This window comes from Salarias fasciatus, chromosome 8 (assembly GCF_902148845.1).
Source record: "Salarias fasciatus chromosome 8, fSalaFa1.1, whole genome shotgun sequence".
NCBI lineage: Eukaryota > Metazoa > Chordata > Actinopteri > Blenniiformes > Blenniidae > Salarias > Salarias fasciatus.
Window position 1 is genome coordinate 9,809,768 of NC_043752.1, and position 21,941 is coordinate 9,831,708.

At 44.7% G+C, this 21,941-nt stretch overlaps 1 protein-coding gene across 1 annotated transcript; it reads right to left on the minus strand.

The window, feature by feature from the left end:
- Nucleotides 1-2,881: 2,881 nt before the first annotated feature.
- ubald1a (UBA-like domain containing 1a) lies at nt 2,882-20,888 on the minus strand. Its single transcript, XM_030097919.1, has 3 exons — nt 20,585-20,888; nt 20,074-20,133; nt 2,882-3,855 (listed from the first exon to the last, which is right to left on the minus strand). The coding sequence occupies exons 1-3, from the start codon at nt 20,690-20,692 to the stop codon at nt 3,535-3,537; spliced, it is 489 nt and encodes a 162-aa protein (XP_029953779.1). The 5' UTR covers nt 20,693-20,888; the 3' UTR covers nt 2,882-3,534.
- Nucleotides 20,889-21,941: the final 1,053 nt, after the last annotated feature.

Consider the following 21,941-nt stretch of genomic DNA (forward strand, 5'->3'; position numbering starts at 1 on the left):
TTGGAGGACTTAACACGTAACACATTATACTGTAACGTAGCAGTGGGACAGTGGAACATTTGACAGACTCCTGGAGACACTTGTTAGATTTTGGACTCTCGTGCACGTTTGTTAAAAGCTGTAAAAGGCGTTTATTTGTGTATTTGAGAAAAAAAAAAAATTCAATCATGTTGCCACATGGAGCAGAGAACATCAAACCGGCACTGCATGTTAACAAGCTCGCCGACTCCTGTCCTACATTTCCCTCATCCTGTTTAGTATGTGCATTTCGTCTTTCTCCATGAGCCTCCACCTGAGGTGGGGGGGGGGAGGTGCCAGGTTACCAATGCACCCAATGTCACTCCATCCGTTCTGCTCTCCTGCTCACCTCCGTGCAGCGTCCTCTGTCCTCCCCCCGCCTGCAGACCTGACAGGCAGCTCTCCGGCTTTAATGTCTGAACCCCTCAGTAGAATATATACGAGAGCTGTTGCTTACTGGCACATAGTTTGACCTGGAGTTTTTTTTTTTTTGGGGGGGGGGGGGAATCGCTCTCCATTTTGTCTCCACGATTAAGCATCCACCACTTTGTTTAAAATTCACTGCAGAGGCCAGAAAGACTTCCGTAAGTGCAGCCGTGATTGGTTTACAGAAAATACGCAAATTAAGGTCAAACGTGTTTACCTGCGGTAAACCTCCCAGTAGTTGGGATTATGTAGAGATGTTTGCACACAGGTGTGCACTGATGGTGCACCATCTGTGATGCTGTGTTGTGTCCACATCCAGTGACCCAGAAAACCACTGCGTCCCAGACCGTGTGAAGGACAGACGGAAAGAGAGAGATGATCTGGACGGAGAGGTAGGTAGATGCTCCTCTGAGCTTCATCAGCATTAGGCGGCTGTGTGACCTGGACACAGAGCGACACTGTGCTTGCTGCCTCGTCTTTTCCCAGCCCGCACGGCGCCGCTGCCAACTTGTGGACGCTCGCCGCTGCTGAAAAGTTGGCTAGGCAGCGGGCGCCATGAGCAAAAAGGGGGTCTCTGTGAGTTCCTGTGGAGGAGGAAGCGGCAGTCGGGAGGTGGACTTAAGGACAGGCAGAACTCGGTGACCCCCTCATTTACCGCCGCCGAGTGCGTTTGTGTTTAGACCCGGAGAGCCCACAGATTGAGAGAGAGAGAGAGAGAGAGAGGTGAAAGCAGCACCGAGTGACCTCTTCTCTTTGAAAAGCTGTTCTGTCTCTTCACATGTTCTCAGCTTTCATCTGCTGCTGCCGCACATATCGGCAGAGTGTTGGACGGACGGCTCTAGAAAACACATCCAAACGTCACAACAGCTGCTAAAGTCTGGGTCCATTCAGGGGGGGTGGTCAAACATAAGGCCCGTGAAACATAATCGCATAACATACACCAAATCCGCATTAGGTTGACATACAATATTTATTTAGGTTCACAAAAATGATAAGTTAATTATCAGGTAGTCCACAAATATTGTGGGAATGGTCTCATACAGTCATACAAGGGGGAACATACATGAGAAACCATTTAGGAACAGGCCCACCCAAAAACGCTCTGATTTATCCAAATAAAGTATGAAGCATGGAGATAGGGTGAACTCAAACATTAGTTTAGTCTAAACGATAAAAAAAAAAAAAGGAAGTTGGTTATTTTCGTCATTATTATATTCATAATTTTCCTAATCCTTGAAAAAGAAAGTGTCCCTCAGCTATTCAAAATATTTATTTTTATTCTCTTTTCTTTAATCATTGTAAAAAAAAAAAAATATATATCCAAATAGGACAAAAGAAAAAACAAAAAGAGAGGGGGAAACCCTGCATTTAAAATATTGCCTTATATCAGGGTTTTCCCTGAAACTGTCCCTCAGCAGTATCAGTGGACCAAGCGCTGGTCCAAACTACAAATGGAAATGTTGTAAAAAAAACCCTCCACATATGAGTTTCTGAGGGTGTGTGTGTGTGTTTTCAGATATATATATATTTATATATCAACTCAATCAATCGAAGTAGTCTGTAGTGTGCCCAAACAGCCTGCAGTGGGCTTCCTGAAGCCACCTCTCACACATCTGCCTCCTTTTTCACACATTTAGAAGATACTTTGTCCAATTTTTGACTTTACAGTGAGACATCTATTGCATCTCTATGAACTTTGGGAATGACACTCTTCCCCCCCCCACCCCGCTCCCGAAAACCCGCCTCCACCCTCATGGATGTTTGCTACAAAAGATGTCACACGTTATGAACACATCATGCAAAGTGGCAATTCTGTTTACAAAGATGGAGTCGTGTTGTTTCTGTAATCTCGAGTCACTTTAGCTGCTTTTTTGATTTCAACAAAGTAAAATAGGAGGAAAAAAACAAACAAACATAAATCAACCGGAAGGCCCAACCAGCTTTCAAAGCCAACGTGAAAACAGAACAATCAGCATTACAAAGGATTTTATATTCAAACGTGATTTTTCATTTTGCTTGTAATAAACCAAATCTCCAGAGGGAAAAAAGAGAGAGATGTACAGTGGAGCTGAAGTCAGAGTCCAGGTTCAAACTGTGAAGATCAGTTAGCATTAAACCAGAGCGGCTGCTGCCTTTAAGAAAAAAAAAAAAAAAAAGAAAAAAAGTTGAAAACATGTCCTGTGTCGGCGGCGGCAACTGTTGGTTTAAGAAGAATCCCTGATTGGCTGAAAGAAGTCAGGTGACGACCAGGTGAGGTAAGAAAAGTCCCACCTTTGATGATGGGGATGACAGTATGGAGGTGTTTCCTCTAAACCCTAACGTGTGTGTGCGTGTGTGTGTATGTGTATGTGTGTGTGTGTGTGTGTGTGTGCACATCTTTGATTACAAACTGACCAGCCGCTCACATGCGTCCACACTCACACTAAGTGCGCGATGATTTTTTTGTTTTTTGTTTTTTTTGAGTAAAACACTGCATCTTTCTCCTCATGCAGCACAGAAAACACAGAACGCCGGCCACCGAACAGAGCCGGCCTGAGAAACAAAGACCGGGAGGAAAAAAAAAACAAAAACAAAATCTAGATGAAAAACTGAAGTTTGCTGCCTTGAATGTCCTCGCACATCACATAGAATCCTTGGGCATGACATTTTTTTTTTTTTGACCATTTCTCGTTTTTTAGTTCAATAATATTTCTTAAATCTATGCATTTACTTAGGAAAAAACTAACAAAGATTTCAGTTGCTCTCTTATTACTATGTGTGTGCGTATCTTTTTTTTTTTTTCCTCCTCTCGCTATTTTTGTATTGACAATTGCATTGGTTTTTCTCCTCTTCTTAAATTGTCCACGTTGAGTTTTTCTTGGTTTTGCGTAGATTCCGTCTCTTTCCACGTCATCCGTTTTGTTTGGGGGGGGGGGGGGGGGGGGGGGAGAAAAGACCCAGACCCATTTCTACCGAATAATCACCTCCCACCCTTCCCACATTCATCCCCCGGTTTCCCCTCCCTCGCCCCTCGAGGTGGGGAGGAGGGGGAGGGAGGGGGAGGGGGCTTTTTTTTTTTTTTTTTTTTTTTTTAAAGTCCCGTGCGGCCCTTCATCTCTCCGCCTCCATCGCTACGCTAGCCTTCTGCTCGGCGCCGGCGTGCGGGTTGACTCCCGTGGGCCAGGCGGGGCAGGGCTGCGTGGGCTGCCCCTGAGTCCAGAGTCCCTGTGGGGGCTGCGGCACATTAGGTACATTTGGTGAGACGCCCCAGCCGCCGACCTGGGGGGGCGGGGGCGAGGTGGCCATGGAGGCGGCCATGGGGCTGCCGCCGCCGCCGCTGTTGAAGCTCTCGGACGCCTTCAGCCGGGAGAACATGGTCAGCGCGTCGGGGAAGTTGGGCGGCGTCGCTGGTGTGTTGGCTGGGGTGCACATCTGAGGACGAGAGAGCAGCGTGTGAGTACGACGGGACGAGCTGCACGGAAACAAATTCCACCACAACAGTAGAAAAAAACCTTTTGACCAAATGAGTCACGATTCTTTCGTAAGATCGACGAGACGGGATAAAACAAACACCAGTGGAAAATGATTCTGTAATGGAGTAATTAGCCGCTGTTTTTAGGCCTGGCTGCACAAAGCAGAATTATTTCAGAGATTAACTCTAATCACAGTTTAGCAAGGCTGGACTTTAAATGATTAAAGCTCGATTTATTTAAGCACAACACACAGTTTCACAATCAAGAGACAGTTTCTGTTTAGTTAATGACAGTTTGTGGAAGAAAACCAGCCTTTTCTTTGTCAAATAAAAAAAAATTCTAAGTGAGCTGAAAACTTAACCTATGTCCCAGAAGAAAAACTCATTTTGCTTCCAAAAAACAAAAAAGACAATTGTCAGCAACTGACTCAGAGTTTGGAAGTTCAGAGAGACGTTGCTCAACTTGAGGCTCCCTGGAATAAACAATGGAAGAAGAGGGATTTGGTCTGAGAGGTGACCGTCTGGTTCAGAAGATAAACAGCCTCAGACCCAGTGAACCAGTGTGACACAGATCCAACTCGGCCTGTTCCTCTCAAAGGTTTCTCCTGCTCCACTCTGAGTCAACGTCAAATCACAGCTTTGTTGCAAAATCTAAACTCAGGAAGCTGGAAGTAATTCTCTGGTGGGATGACTTTTGGGTCAGAGGTCACATTGTCCCATTTATAGGGGGAAAAAAAAAACAAAAAAACTTCCAGGTAGTTCTTGACTGAAACAGCAACTTATGCTCCAGCTGTATCATCCTGTGAATTCTTTCTCAGTGGATACATTGGTATTTATATCACGTAGATAATAGATTTCATGCCACAGTTAGGACATTGTGGTCGTTTCCTGTTTTGTTACGTGTGACTAACAGCACAGCCTGACGTAACGGGTTCGTGACACACACATCCATACAGCTGCAGTCAGATGTTTTGTCTGCATGGGCCTGTGTGTCAGAACAGGCAGATCTGAAAACGACATTACGACAAATGTCTCTCTCACGATTGCTCTTTGGGGCAAAAAGGAAATTTTAGGGGAATCCCAGCCGCTCTCCGCTTCCTGCCGAGGGTCCTGACGGTGACATAACAGCACTTTGTTTACATTCACTTCCTGTTTCATTGAAAATCTGTCCTCTGCGTGATCGCACTGGATGTGGTCACAGAAGTAAAAACACAGAATCTCATCGCATTTACTTCTGTTCCATCCCCAGAGGAGTCGTTTCAAAGCGTACACACAACAAAACAAGATAACTTGCTACATAAACTGCATGAGAGAGCATTTAGCTGATTGGGAGTAGTAAACCTTCCTCATCATCCTCCTCTTCAAGGCTCCTCCTCTGAGTCCCTGTCCGTTTGAGAAAAACAACGAGCTACTGTATTCTACAGGGAAGTCGAGGTGGAGCTGCCATCAGCCGCGAGGGTTGCCATCTAAAAATAAAAACAGGGCAGGGCGGGCATCTACATGACAAAATAACCTCAAATCACCAGGGCCGACACAATGGAAGCAAACAGCACCGAAGAATGTGAGCTCGGACCATTTTCACTTGGAATTCAAACAGAACTGCCCCGACAGCTCAACTATCTGACCTCAGAGTTATTAATATCAATATTATTATTCATGTAACCGATTTTATTCTGGGCTCAGCATCCATGTTCATTTTCCCATTTCAGTGAGCCTCTCTGTTAAGGCTGCGTTTGCTCGACGTTTTCAAGTGCAAACAGTCAACTTTTGTTGTGCTTTGGCTGTTGGATCACACGGCGAGGCTGCAAGTCTCTCGAAACTTCTCTTCTTGGAAAGAGCTTCCAGACTGCAGAGCCTTGAATTGAACAGCACTTTTCTAATAAAGTGTCAATTTATGCTGCACTTCTTAAATGTGTCTCAATGTTGTGGCCACTACGACTCTCAGCACATTTTTCATTACAGGAACCACAACGATAACCTTTGGCCCCATAAGCAAATAACAGCTCATTAACATTTTTGAATTCCTATTTAAACAGCAATCCCCATCAAATCACTGTGGCCGGCACAACTTATCTGAAACCAAAAATGGGAGACAATACAGCTCTCCCAGCAGATCATTCTTCTGTAAACAGAAGCTGAAAGGTGAATTTTCCAGAACAGACTCAGCCTCCGTGAGTCAGCTATGAGGAGCAGCAGCTGCAGTACGACATGGACACTGAACCCAAATGAAAAAACATTCCTACTGCCGACGACCAGAGCCCTGATCCATCCTCAGCTCCGTCGCCCAGCATCTGCACACTGTGACACATCGCCTCCACAAAGACGAGGGAAAAGAGGCAGGAGGCACACATCCTCCCCTTGGGGGTGTAATCAAACCACCTTGACCCCTAAAAGTGCTGCGGTGGTGGTTCAGTCCTGCAGTCTGGTGCCAGGCTGGACCGGGCCGGGCCTCCACCAGCCGGAGGATCTCGTTGTTATGAAAGGTGAGCGCGTCCACTGTGCGCCCTGACAGGAAGCGCTGGCTCATGTCTCTGAGGCCGTTTCCTGCGGTAAAAAGACACCCTGGAATGCCAAAGTGACCCCTGCACTCCGTCCTGCGCTGGCTGGATTTCTTAAACCTTGTGATTAGGCCGTGTACTCAGGTAGAAAACAATAGCTCGGGCCTTTCATTTCCTCTCCTACTCCCTGGGAATGGAAAACCAAGACCAAAACGCTGACACACGACCTTTCAGCTCGTCTGCTGGGACCTCGGCCTCAGACTTACTCATCCATAAAAACATACACAGATAAGCAGGTATAAATATACACCTGCGGTCAGCCAGGAGACGATACACCTCACCTGCACTTTATATTTATAACTGATCCTCCGCTTGGACCAAAACAGTAAACAAGGTAGAGAGAGGGGACGAGCTGAAATCCTGCTTCGCCCGGCTGCAGCCATCAAATCACACAGTCACATCTCTGTGTAGAGGACCTTGGGCGGAGTGGGGCGGTGTAGACGGTATCGACCCACGGGGGCCGGGATGTGTGAGTCTGGATCGGTCTGCTTATCAGACACCTTCACACTGATAAAAGCTTCAGCAGATGAAAACTAGAGTTACAGTTAAAAACAACCACGTGTTTCTAAACTGTACATTAACTAAAATCTAAGTCTGTGGGTGAAGTTGGAGACACAGTTTATGCCTCCCACGGTGAAGATAATTCAGCGGGAGGAAATGTGTCGAGATCAGGGGGCGTAGCTCCTCGTGGCAAATCGCTCCCCGCAAACTGCCTCAATGGGCTGAGTCAGCGCAGAGTCGGGGAGAGGTCCTCAAATTGGTACGTTCACATCTGAAGTGCTGCCAGTCCCTCCCACATGGAGTTTCACAAAGCACAGGCGACTGAGGGCGTCTTGGGCAAGTCAAGACTTCCTTCCTATTTCATATTAAAAAAGGGCAGAAATTACTGCTCTGGTTATAAAGGGAGCCGGATTTCAAGCTGATTTCCAGGTGCCTTGATTTTTTTGAAATTCCTGACTGGAAAAACGTCACTTCCTTGGAAAAAACATGTCGTGACGTTCCAAAACTCACAACAATGCCAGAGGCAAAAAAGCACGGACAAAGTAGAAGCTGTTCTTGGTCTAGTAGTCCAAACTATATCTGGACAGTCATCACTGTCAGGTCATTTTGCTAACATGAAGTGAGACCAGTGAAGTCAGACTAGAAAGTACCTTGTATTCTTCAAGTTGTCTGACCCTAACATTTGAATAGACAATATCTCTTCTTTGCTACTTTGGTGTTATTAACCGCAGTATATTATTATTGCCAAGAGAAGGAAGCCATAACATTAATGAATTCAATGACTGCTATTGTATATCAAAAGCCATTTCCTAGTAAATTTTACAGGACAAGCATGGAGTACATACACGAATGTACAAACCAGCTTTCAGAAAACGCACTGAGCAGGATTGACTTCAGTTTTAAACACACAACCAAAGATAAAACTTCACAGGTTAAAAAAAAAAAAAAAAAAAAAAGGCCAAAAAACCCTCTCCTATAGAGAGATAAAGTGTCTCTGCTGTTGCACATTGAGGAAGCGGGTCACTGTGTTTTCCCCCCTCTATGTGTATTAAGCAGCCTAGTAGCAGATTAACTCTCACTGCGCTGATGCAAGGACAGAAAAGCACTTCTGAGACCTCTGTGGACAGACTGGGGTCCAAATCCAATTGGCTCTTTGACAAGTGAAGCAACCTGAGCGTGCACACGCAAACACACACATACAAACACACACACACACAAGCACGTGTTGGCGTAAAGACCATCTACGCAGACTTGAGTTGCATCACGCAAGGCAGAGTTGCAACCAAAGCTTTCTGCACTTCTGGTTGCTGGTTACTTTGTTTCGATGAAAGAAAGGTGGCAGAAAGTATCTATTTGAAACTGCGGTTTCACTACCGTTCAAAAGGATGTGTAGGATTGTCTGCTGAGGTGCGCTGCTTTAACTGAGGTTACTGTGACACAGTCCGCTGTCTTTCGTTGGTGTCTTCACCAACAGACGGAGCCGCAATTTGAGAGGAGTGAGCTCAGTTAACCCAAAGAAAAGGGCGATCTGCAGGCCGTGCTAGTTTTACTAACGAGACAGCAGGAACGTTTAGCCACACCGCAAGCAGTTAAGAAAAAGAAGAAAGAGAATTTTGGCGTTCATCAAAAAAACAAAACAAAAAAAAAAGCCTGATCCATTCTCTTGCATTAACATGAGACTTTTTCCATCCTGACATTTCCCTACAGGGGTCCTATCACAAACCCGGGGCCTTTTTGTGTGCAGTTTGCAAGTTCTTCTCATAAGTGTGCTGATTTCTGCAGTGTCTTCCAGTTTCCAATCAAAGTAAACATGTGTTGAAGGTTAATTGGTGGCTTTAAAATGCATGTAGGTGTGTGACCGTCTGTGTTTGCCCTGTGATGGATAGCGATCATGGCTTCATCCAGCGTCAGCGATCCCTCTTGACATTTGGATTAAGCAGCATAGAAGATGAATGGACGGATAGAGGGAGGATTAGATGCTTCAAAAAATGTCCCAGAGCTCTTACTTCTTTGGAATTACTAATTCAGCTCAGCCTGACCTTAAAACACCGCCTTGTGATGTACAATACGGGTGAACACATGTTTATAGTATCGCTTTATCGGGCGTCAAACGCCAATAATTCAGAAAAAAGGATTCTTTGTGACAGATCATCGCGCTAATTGAGACAAATTTTCTTCTCCTCTTGTGAATGTGAATACGCCGTACGAAGGTGACGATCCTGAAAAGAAGCAAACTGTGTGAATGGCATGTAGCAGCATATCCACAGAGAAGTGGTGCTGCAGCACAGAGGTCTAGTCATTTGTTGAAGATATACAGATGGAGAGGCAGCGAGGAGCAGTTTGTGTTCAAAACACAGCCAACAGAGAAGGGGTTGCCATGGGAACGGTTGTTATGAGAAGCAGCACAGATCTCCTGTTGACGGGACGGTGCCGAGGCAGGACTCACTTCTGTGGTCACGGCGGCCCGGCCCCGTCCACCCCTCTCTTCAAGTGTGTTTGCCGATCCCGGCGCGAGGAACGTGCGGCCGAATGGCCGCGACCGCTCTCAAAAACCGGCCGGAGCCTTTCACACTCATGCATTTGTGAACATACTTGTGTGTTTATCCATAAACACAGATGAGCCAAAGCTATTTTCAGTCTAACCAATGTGTGGCAGGTAGGCCGGCCGGCTGAAGAGACGCTTTCTGTGAAGCCATGCGGAGGGTCTCGTTACGTCTTGTGACCCCGCCTGACCTTCCTTACGTAAAGTTGACTTCAGGAGGTCGACCCCACACCTCTCGCTCAAGATTAGCCAGCTTTCCTGGAGTTTCTTTCCTCCTCTCTAAGTCATTCCATCCAAGAATAGACAGGCTTCAACAGCTATCCTTCATGTTATCCAAACATTCTGAACAAAATACTCAAATACACATTTAATCATCAGGGAAGAACAACTGAACGTTTATCTAACCAGACTCTACATGTGAACCCTGCCTCTTGTTCTCAATCTTTCCCTCTGCAGCAAACATCCCGGCACTTTTCTCTCCCGTCTCTTTCTCACACTTCACTCTGCTTTCACTGCTTTCTTCGTCTGCGACTTGTTGTGTACAGTTCACACATTGTATGTCAGCTCTTGCAGGAAAGCTGAGCTGAGAGATCTGAGAGACACGAGAATCGTGGTGAAACATGAGGGCTGACGTCTGGATCCACCTCCATGGCCCGCAATTGTGCTCAGACTATATTTTCTGGCCGTGAGAACAACGTTCCTGTTTTATATGATGTACAGCAACACCAAGTTAACAGCAACATTTGATATAATTTACCCTGAGACGCTGCGATTCAGTAGCTCATGTGGTAAACGCTTCATGACGAGCCTCAATACACAATGCTGAAGTATAACTGATCTGAGTTTTCTTTGGTTTAGACTCATCGAGTCCCCTTCATTTAAATTTTTGGCTGAACCAAAAGATTAGTCAGTAGAAACATTCCTACTGGTAATTGTTAGAATTCTTTCCAAAAGTGACTAAAAACTTGGAAGACTGTCATTCATTTTGAAATATCAAAATTATTGCGGGCAGAACTTTTGCAATGACTCTGTGGGTCAAAACATACAAAAAAATGTAGCGCAACCACTGGCTTCTATATATACATATCACATGTCTGAAAAAAGAAACCCTCAGAAACAAAAGCACTCAGGAAGGATCAAAATACAATAGAACTGAGTTCACACATCTGCACAGCATAAACATTTCTTGAAAAAAAAAAACAAAAGACTAATTGGTATCATTCGGCAATGCCAGAAGTACATAAAGGCTCTTGTTTCTGTACGCGCCAGTCTTTGGTAATATCGTTTTATTTTGGCAAATCAGAGACAAAAAGATATTTCAGGGTTTCTTAGAGGAAAACCGATCATCTTCTGGAAAAATATTGGGACACATGGCACAAAAATCACAGATACAACCTTTCGTTGTAGCTTAATTTGAATTCTAGTTTTCTCAAAACACAGCAGACAAGGCTGAAGTCTAGTTTTTAGTCAATTTTTTTTTAGACTGTATATAGTTTTGATTCAACTTCAGGACTGAGACTGAATAAGCTTCCTTACAGGTGAGCATGTCAGGGGTGTGAAACCACAGTCAAAAATCTCTGAGCAGGATCAAGATTTTAAACAAAACAAAACAAAAAAAAAAAAAAAGGGTAGACAGATGTGCGTAGGTGGTGTTTGGAGCTTTGTTTCTCTGCAGCATCAGGTCAGGACTAGCCTTAAGTTAATTTACGTCATCAAATGTTTGGATGAGTTTACATGTGTTGTGAAACTCCGTGTTGGTTTTTGTTTGGTTGGACTTAGGAGAGAAATACTGATGAAACCTGGCAACAGCAGCAGCACAGGTCCTGATCCACTTCACAGAAATCTGCAGTCTGTTTTCAGAACTGGCATTATTCAATTAATGAATAGCTTAAGGGCAGATGAATACCAAGATTTGATAGGAAGCATGCTTAGCTCAAAAACAAAGAATAAAACTTCTTAATATATCAAATAACTAGCAAACACACCAGACATCATGTTGAGCCAATGTTATGGGAACTGGAAGCGTTGACTTCAACATGCTTCCCAAATGTGTAAACCTCAACAGATGACTGTTTACCAAAACTATGTCCAATAAACACACGCCTTTCGAACCCATGCAACATTTAATCACTTGCATCCGAAGCCTGGTTTAGTCGTAATGTGGAAGTGGGAACCGAAAACACACGGCTAAACCCGCTTTCAAGGGAGATACGAAGGACACACTTCATATGTAGAGACAGACGGAATCAAAGGAAAGTATCTGGGTGGAGGGAGGAGCGTGTGGAGAATCAAAGCCCAGACAAAATGGAGAAAGGAGGAGGAAAAGGCGGAAAGTGCTGAACAGAGCGTTGCTGCATTAACAGTACATGATTCTGCCTGCCTGTTAAATGTTTAAATAGGGAGTGTATTTATGGTGTGTGTGTGTGTGTGTGTGTGTGTGTGTGTGTGTGTGTGTGTGTGTGTGTGTGTGTGTGTAGCCCTGCATTGCTTTTTGTTTCCAAGCTGCAGCCGTGTAGTGGAGTCCTCATGCAGCCTTTGAGGAGCAAAATTTAAATTTATAATGTTACATCTGCTCTTTTGGATGATCATGAATTTTCAGGCTTGCTTATTATTAAAAAAAAAATATTCAATCATGCTTAACATTAGCACATTTTAATAAATCAATACTTTCATAGTGTGAAAACAGAATTTGGACATTTGGAATGATTACAAAAGCAAAACAAACTCCTGCGCGTGGATGTGGCAATGCCTCAAATGCTGCACATACTTTCAGAGGCGCCCCATGAGAAACCTTCAAGTACAAGGACAGAAAACAGCTAAACAAATCCATCTTCTTGCCAACACCCTCTCCAAGCTGCACAGGGAAACCTGCCATTCCTTTACGTGTGAAACTTTGAATTTGGCACAGGTTTTCATCACGGCATCGACGCGATCGCATCGGCTCCCTGCGTTTTCATTCTCGCGGTGCTTCGAGGACGTTGTGACAAGTCAGGATTTTATGGGAGTGGACTGGATGTCACAGCTAGGTGTTTCCTTCCCAGACTAAATAAAGGAAGCCGACAGGTGCCGCTGAACGTTTCAAGTGGCCATCGTCTCCCTTTCTCAGCTGTGAGCACTGCAGCCAGCCCGAGGCAGCTGAGCCCTACAGTCTTTAAATGTCTGGAAGTGAGTTAATGTCACACACACACACACACACACACGGCTGGACTGTGCTCAGCAGAAGCTCGGTTGATCATTAGCTTGGCCGCACTCTATTTTTCATGCGTGTTATGACAGCGGGAAAGAGAATGAGAAAGGAAAACAAAAACACGGACGGGCAGAAAAAAAAAATAATGGCGCGATAGAAAAAAAAAAAAAAAACGGTCGTTGGACACAAGATAGAAGGAGAGGGACAGAGTGGAGCATGTGGTCTGTGCGAGACACGACTGAACACACTGCGCATGAAACAAAAGGCGCTCGATTGTATCTAGAAAGAGGAGTTGGGTCAGTTGACTGGTGACAGGCTGGCAGAAGAAGTTACTAGGCTAAAGGGCAGAGAGGAAGAACAAAACCCAGTGACGCTCCAGCCCAGCTCTGATAGCAAGCTCCTGTCTGTGTGCTTTTAGGGGGGGGTAAAAAAAACAAAAACAAACCATGGATATGTCTACATAGGCAAATGAGTGAAATATCAGTATTTTGATCAAACAATGGAATTAAATTAATCATATGGTACAAATAATGCATTCAATTACACTGGTCATTATGAAAAACTGAACGAAACCACTAATTATAGATAAACGATGGGCGGAGGGTTTGGGCTGTTTTCTGACCTCGGCGAAGCCTTACACACGTCATATAAAATTACAACTATTCTGAGGACACTGCTGATATCTAGTCCACATCTCTATTGCAGATTGCACATTTTATTCAGTCTATATTGTGTATCCACTTATCATTTTTCTATTTTTGTAGCTAAATTTTCTCATTGTTATTCTAAATTAGGTGATATGTTTAGTCTGTACTCTCTTTTAATTTCAGGCGATATATATATATATATGTATATATATATATATATATACACACACACACACACACACACACACATATATATATATATATACACATATACATATATATACATATATATATATATATATATATATATATATATATATATATATATATTTATATATTTACATACACCATAGGAGGGTAAGTAAGACGAAATTTCAATTCCAATGTGCGTCTTGTACAACTGACTTAAAGCTCACTTTAACTTTTACAGCTTCACATAGCTTCACACAGAGACCAAGATACTTGAATATAAGAGGTGGAACATGCTTACAACTTCTTTAGGCTACTTGGTATCTATTTTTCTAACGGCTTGACTTTTATTCCTTACATTTGAACACAAATAACTATACTTTCTCATCCTTCAAGTCTTTCAAAATGAGTAAAATAGACAACTTTATTCAATGTGTTGTGCGCCAAGTTTAATGACTCACCCCAGAAACCTGGCATGGTTAGCAGAAAGTGAGATGATTGAAAGTATTTCCAGGGCTGTTTAGGAATTAAAGATCCTGAATGTGAGTTTATAGGGCAATAAAGACGTGGCTGTGTGTACGAAAGGCGACAATGCAGGAAGAGCTGGACGAAGTGCCAGTGGGCCAGAGCACACCATCAGCTGACCGGAGTCTGATTGCAGTGCTTCAGCTAACCTGAGAAAACAAGCCTGGGGACAATGTGGCAACACTGCCTGTGTGTAAGAGACAAGGTTCCAGTGTGCTGCTTGTGTTTCCTCACACATGACCCCTGTGTGTGTGTGTGTGTGTGTGTGTGTGTGTGTGTGTGTGTGTGTGGGTCTGCGTGTGTGTGTGTGTGTCTTCATAAATGTACTCTGTGACTCCAAAAATCAGTGTGAAACCTAAACCGTCTCCGTCGCTCATAAACACATCTGGTCCTTGCAGCTATCCCACATGGCTTCCCATTCCCTTAGTCCCTTGTGCCAGAGTATGTGTGTATGCGTGTGTGTGGGTGTGTGTGTGTGTGTGTGTCCCTGCATCCTGCATATGCCTGTGTGTGAGTGTGTGTGTGTGTGTGTGTGAGAGAGTGTGTGTGGTTAGGGTTCTGGGAAGCCGTTCTCCTGGAAACATGCAGGGCAACATGCTGGAACATGCACAGCGGAGGCCAAGCCTCGTCAGATGTGGCGAACGGCTTGGCGTGGCTGTACGACACACTGGTACAGATCCGAGCAGACGCACAGACAAACATACACACAGGCACAGATGCATGTGCAACCACTGATTACATTAACAGACGCGGATGCATAGCGCACCTCTGAAATCGGACACTCCTGAGGGATTAGAACGGGTACACCCAGACTCCCAAAACAGTAGGAGAAAAATAAACTGGGCTTCACCTTCTTCTGCGGCGGGACAGAAGACACCTTGTTTCAATTGTGGCAGTTACACAAAGCAGCTCTGTGCTAACGAAGTTATTGTAGCTTCTACTCAAATACCTGGCATCGCCCTGCTGTTAGCCTCTTTCACCCTCCGTGCTAGCCAAACATCCTGCCTCACTCACTTCATTGATTCCTCTCTGGCATTTAAGAAACTACCCTTTATTAACTGAAGTTTGCCGTCCTAAGTCGGGGGATGACGGCTGAGACAGACGAGAGAAATAAGCAGACAGTTGCCTGTGTTGTCACATCATGATTTATGAAGGTAATTATACCTCTACTGTTCCACCATCGGCTCTTATATGGATGAGAAAATTTGGGATTCTGAAAAAAAAAAATCTTTTTTTTTTTTTTTTAAAGCCACACCCAGACACCAAAACCAAGTGTTTGTAGTTCCAAAAAACGTCAACCCTCCTCTTTTCTCCTGCTGTGTGTTCACACTGCCAGGAAACAGCCTTTAAAACAAACCTCACGCCCACTTTTATCACTACCTTGAAGGTCCTTGCACTTTTCTTCTTCGTCCCAGCCGGTCAGAACTGAACGTTGCCCTTCATAAAATCACTGTCACTTTATGTCTAATGTTTGCGACAAGGTAATAAAAACAAATCGTGTTACTGTTTTTAATCTATGTTGTGGCATTTACAGGCAACCATGACCTGTATTAAGTTAGAACAGGAAACAGCGAGCGCTCTCCAACTGGCTGCTTGTATCTACTAATGTAAACTCTGACAGGAAGAAGGTGAGACTCAAAAGAACCTACTCAGTGTTATTTACATTGGAACGGGACAACATAAGAGAGACGACATTTCTTTGTTTGTAACTTCAATACAAAGGAAAAAGAGTCAATGGGAGGTGGGCACAGCATTAAAGCAGAAAGGAGTGACATATTTCTTTACACAAATAGTTTTTAATCCCGCTGTAGACAACATCTTTTCAACATCACAGCCTTGCCCGAGTTTACTGCTGCCACATGAGGGCCTCGCCAGGGATCCATCAAACCACCGCAACAGTTTCCAACAATGGAGGGAGAAAAGACACACATGTTCAACAGGCTTTGTGGCTCAAGTCGGTTCGATTCCCAGCTTAGTCACATGGTTTGATCACATGTTCCCGGACGGCGGAGGAAGTTCTCCAGCTGCGCCGCTTCCTCGTCTGTGGTCACACGAGAATTCATTCACTACAGTGTGGCTGCGTGCGCGCCGCGTGGTGAGATACGAATCATGGAAATGCTGATAATGAAGTGAGCGCACAGTTGAGCTGTTTCATGTGGATTCACAGAGACACTTGGAGGTGGGCTGCTGTTTCACCAAGAGGTGCATGACGACAACAGTAACACACAGCATTACACTTTTTACAGGAAGAATAATAAAAGACTTCTAGTGGAAAAGTTCAACCTTGTGTAAAAACAAAACAAAACAAAAAAAAAAAACTCCTTTACGTTTGTGAAATTTCTTCAAAATTTTTGATCTTCCCGTTTGAGAATTTCCACTTTCTGAGCTTTAAATATATTTTGGTCAAGAAACAAAGCAACTGGTGTTTACTTCCTCTCGAATAACTGCCGACAAAGTGTCAGCATATCAGAACAGGTTGGGTCAACTACACCCTGATCACATCCTGCCACTGTCATGAGGAAATCACACCATTCATAAGAAGAGAAAACACAAAAGGACAACACCCAAAACAGTCTGGTTATTCAGCTAACATACTTCTAAAAAGTCCACAATATAAGGGACACACACCAAAACCCATTCATATTTTGGTGACTTTAGTCTCTCAGTCATTATATTCAGTCAAATCAAATAAACTCAGTTTTTGTGCATCATGGATGTCACTCATTACACCCACAAAACAATGATTGCCTCAGTTCCAGCTAGAAGTGTACTTTTACAGTGCACGTTAATGTGTTACGCCAACTGAAAGTCAAACTGAAACACTGAGGTGATGCAGCCATAAAGAGGGTACATATATCATCGCAAGGGCACGATGACTTAGACAATAAAATCATTACACCGCAGTGCAAGAACACAACAGAAAATACAACAACCCCATTAAAAGACCGATAAAACGTACTGTTCAATGGAATGGACCTAAAATAGAAGGCGTTAAAGGGGTTTTGGTCGTAGATGACGACACTCGGTGCGAAGCTCACGCCGTCGTTTTGGTGAAGACTGATATAAGCCGCATGTTTGATTTTAAAAGACTATGTGCACCCAACTACTCTGATTCTGTTGCTTAAGCACTGCAGAAGCTCGGCTAATGCCCTCCTGCCACACAAATCTACTGAGAGAAACCTTTTAAAAATAAGCTGAGGAGCTTTTCTGACAGTTCACAAGTCTAATAAGCAAATGGATATAAATAAACTATCGGAAACTTTCAGAAATTCCTTTCAAAATGCCTTTAAACTTCAAACAACACAAGCATTTACAAAAAAAGCAAAAGAAGGCAACTGCAGCTGTAAAAGAAATGTGCATAGTATTTGATAAGCAACATCAAACAGCCAGAAGCAGCACAGTAAACAGGCATCCCAAGTGTGAGCAAACATGCCGATACATTGTTCTGGTGCTGCAAACAGCTTTGAGAGCGATGCTGTAACCAGAGGACGGCATGGTTATAGAAATCCTCCGACAGGAAACGCGAATGGCAAATCGAATTCTGCAGACTGATGTTTTGTGTCTGTGCGGGCTTATTGAGAGAGGGAGGAAGAGACCAGGAGCCACACTGGTCTCCTTTCAGCTGTGAAAAGGTCCATTTTGAGTCAATGTGAGGGCTGCATCCTGCAGGAATGTGTTGCGGTCGCTGTGTTTGTATGCCTGGGCAGGGTGTGTGTGTGTGTGTGTGTGTGAGGAAGAAAACTGGGAGTGTACAGGGAAACATGGAGCAGGATGGACTACGAGTAGGGCCAGCAGGGTGTCCATCACAAAACATAGCTGTCAGCTTCAATGACTTGATTCAAAAGGACTAACAGTGGGCCCGCTCAGGACACAGTGGATGAAACAGAGTGTACCTAATGCATACTAAAAACAAACAAAAGTCTTAAATGCGTGTCTGTGCAGAAATTGAAGCGCTTCTGCGTTGTGTGCCAATGCAAGGCACTCCCTTAAGTCTGGGTCTGTTCGTAAATGGAAATTATAATGACATGAGCTTCAGCTAAATCCTCCAGCATTCCCAGCATTATGCAAGACTGCACCGGCCACAGGAAAAACCGACCTCGCTACGTGATATTTAATAAACCTCGGTCATACAATGCGGACAGGATTGATCATCAAAACACAGACAAACAAAATCAGACCTGATAAAGCTAACAAACTGTTACAAATCAGCGCCATTTGATCTTTGTTTGAAGATAAAGCATATTCCCTAAACAGTGTGCTTTTGAAGATAAGATGATTTTGATTCTGGGATGCCAAATTTAGATGGCAAAGTGACTTGCAAAGCCACACTGAGTCTCCTACATTGTCTCCAGGCCTCAGAAACAATAGCAAAAACCAGCTCACTGAGCAGTATCTATAAACTAACTGACCTAAATGACGTCCTGACACGCCATGCTGACAAGAACTGCGTGTCTACAGGCTATCTGCTGGGGCGGCGGGTTTTGGGGGGAAGACATGCAGCCAAAATATCAGTCTCAAGGATGAGTTCAGTTAGTGTCGTTCCACCAAACACTGATGCAACAGCGGAAATGTAACTTTCAACCACGGAGAGGCAGCATGGGTGAAACAGAAAGAGAAAGGGGGGATTGGAAGAGAGAGTGAGAGCAAAGTGGATTAGATCTGTATACCAACGAACGCTGTGGCCCGATAAGCCGCAGGAAGGTTGGACATGCTGGCCTACTGTAGTACTGTTGTGACTCACTGCGAAACACCCACACTGCATGCACAAAACACAAATGCACGCATGTGAAGCATGGAAGCACAAATATGCATGCTGGTGTCCACACACAACCACAAAAAAAAAAAAAAAAAAAGGAAATGCAAGCATCTTGCATAATCACACTTGTAACGAAAACACTGCAAATGAATGTAGGTGCCTTGCATAGTTCTGACTTTCATTATCCAGGCACTGCAGGGAGCAGGCAAACAAAGAACCACAGCTTTTTGAGTTCAACTGAAGTCTGAAATGCTTTAATTCACTGATCAGGTGATAAACAAAAGGCTGATTTCCTTTTTGCAGTGATAAATACAGATGCAGTGTCGATGCTGACCAGCAATATTGCAGTCCTCAAGAGGATAAAAATATAAACACACACACACAGAATGCAATGGAAATTCAATCCTCTTTCATCTCAATCTTTCCACGAGAAACAGGAAGTTAAAATGTCGATGACCGCCTCTGCCGCACAAACAGTGATGTAAGCCTTGAGAAGGCGCAAAATTAAACGATTTCATCCAGAATCCCCTCAACTGCACGCCGTGATGCATGCAGCTGCAAACAAAGACTCGTGTAGTGCCAAACAAGGTTGCTGCTGCTGCTGCTGCTGCTGCTAAAAGCACCAACAATGCCAGTGTTTGATAGGATTCAACCCTCAGTCTGTGTGTGCAGAGCTGAATCACTCCACTCTGTCCTGTTCTGATTTGTCTTTCCAGTTATGGCTCCCCCGATCAGGGTTGAGCAGCGAAAAATATTGCACGAGGCAAAGGCAGCAGTGTGAGGAGTTATTTTGCAAGAAGCAGCTGTCCTCTTCCAGGAAATACTTTCACCCCCCCCCCTTCTTTTACCCAGAAACTGTCAGGCTCTTCCTTCCATCAAAGAAACACCTCATTGATAGAATAAAAATCAGGAATTTCAAGTTTTCACATCTAGAAGTGTCACTCCTTGCTGCTGGTATATGTGCCCTGAGTGTGTCTCTCCCTCTCCCTCTCTCTGTGGCTGCTGCTGCTGCATGCCTGCCTCTGTGTTTATTTCTGGAAGCTCACAACATGGCCGACATGTGCTTTGTTATTGTTAGTACAACATCCTCTTTCTCGGCCTATAAGGGCTCCTCCTGGGCCCCCATCCCACCCAAAACAACGCGGGCAGCCTTAAAGAAGTACCATCTTCAAATAAAGTCGGGTGTGATTCAATGAAAACAGTCAAATTAGGACGATTAAAAGGTGATTATAGACCCCTCCTCCTCTTCTTTCTTTCTTTTTCTCGCACTCACCATTTGATGATGATGGCCATATGGAATATTTGTTTCTTGAAAAAAGGCACTGAGGGCAGTCTAGAAATGAAAGACAGGAAACAACAATGCGTCAAAAGAGGAGTGATCAAATGTGAGGACGGGACAATAAAAACACACGGATCCCTCAGTCAGGGACGATTAAATAATCTAAGCTGTGATCAAAGCAGATCTGAAGAATAATGAATCAAACACTTTGTATCCGATAAAACACGGCGGTCATTTTTATTGCGTAATAGCGCCGTGGCCTCGCCTGTACACTGCTGTCATGTGTCGGATTATAGTATTTAATCTACACTGGAGACTAATGGGATATGCTAGCCGTTACTGGGTCTGCTCCCCCCGCGTCGCTGATTTAGCAGACGTACTTTAAACATGGGAGGAAATAAAAAAAAGTTCCGCTATTAAAGTGTACCAAACTCCAGCTTTTAGCCCTGGCGCTTTGTTTGGTGTCTGCACTAGATAGCCACGAGTCCCGTATCGCCTCCTGTACCTCGAACTGCCAGTGTGCCGCCTGCAGGAGCTGCTTCGCCTGGTCTGCCGCACAACCCGCCGTCAGGACGAACTGGTTAATCATGACTTGATGTTTGAGTTCATCCATTTTCGACGAAGCCCGTGTCCTACTCGCGGCGGCTGGCTCTCAAGCAGACTCTCGACCGTTTCTTCCTTTATGGCGTTTCTCCTCCCCTCTCTTTCTTCACTCTAGTTGTATTCCGCTCCTCTCGCCTCAGTCGTCCACCATTACAGCCGGTTGAGCAAACACAAATATTTACTGTAGGAGCGGTAGTGGAAGGAGCTGCGCGTGATTGACGGGCGGACGCGGCCAATCGCGGGACGGCGCGGCCGGTGGGAGTTGTATGCCGCTGGCGAGGAGGGGGGGGGGGGTCGGATGGACGCGTGTTTTACAGTAGACTGCGGGTTAATGTTCGTCTTTCCTCCCGCGTTTTCTCCTCAAACACCTCCCGTCAGTGAGAAAACCTCAAAACGTGGCGCATTCGTGGGGTTAAGATCGCCACAAAAGAGGGGGACGTCCACCGGAGCCGTCTGCGAGGGGGTTTGTTTTGGACTACATTTCCCATGAGCACTCGCTTTGTTTGTAAAGCTCGGGAAGGCTGACTTTTTGTGAATGACGGCCGCTCTCGTCCAATTCCCACGCGCGCTGTGTCACTATCTTAGCCAAATATGGTAAACAAATCCACCATCGCCAATTACATCGCTCGGAGTTAAATTAGGGACAGCCGACAGCCGTGGGTGAACATAGCGTCGTGTCTGCTTCGGGTACTTCTCACAAAACTACCTCTGTGTGTGAGTGTGTGTGCGCTCAGTGCCGCAGCTTATCTGCACAGATCTGCGTGGACTGCGGCGGTACTGCAACCTTTACGCACCCATCTTTCTCCTTTGTTGTTGCACATGTCAGTGTTCACCCTGCCCGCCCGGGCTCTCTCCATCACGCTGCATCAACGTGTCGCTTCAGGAAAGAAGGTCTTCACTGTTTTAAACACGTATGCCTCCCCCAAAGACGGTTTTAAGACGCCCCCAATTATCAAAACGCGACCAAAATGTTGAGCCCATACTAACGCACTGTTTGAAATAATCGACTACTTTGTGCAATTCGAGAATGGATCGTGGTCACGTGTCTCCTCAAAGGTAGAACTATAGTATAAACAGCCTCTTTTGTCAGATTTTCTCACCACTTAAGTCAAAAAGGGTGACTCCCATTCATTTCCGGTTGGATCAGGTCAATGAGGGCAATGCCCTCATTAAAGGCAGGCTGTGTGTAAAAAGAGTCCTCTGATATCAACACAGAGCGCTCAGCATTGTGGGTAAGCGTGGAAACTGTAAACAATCCT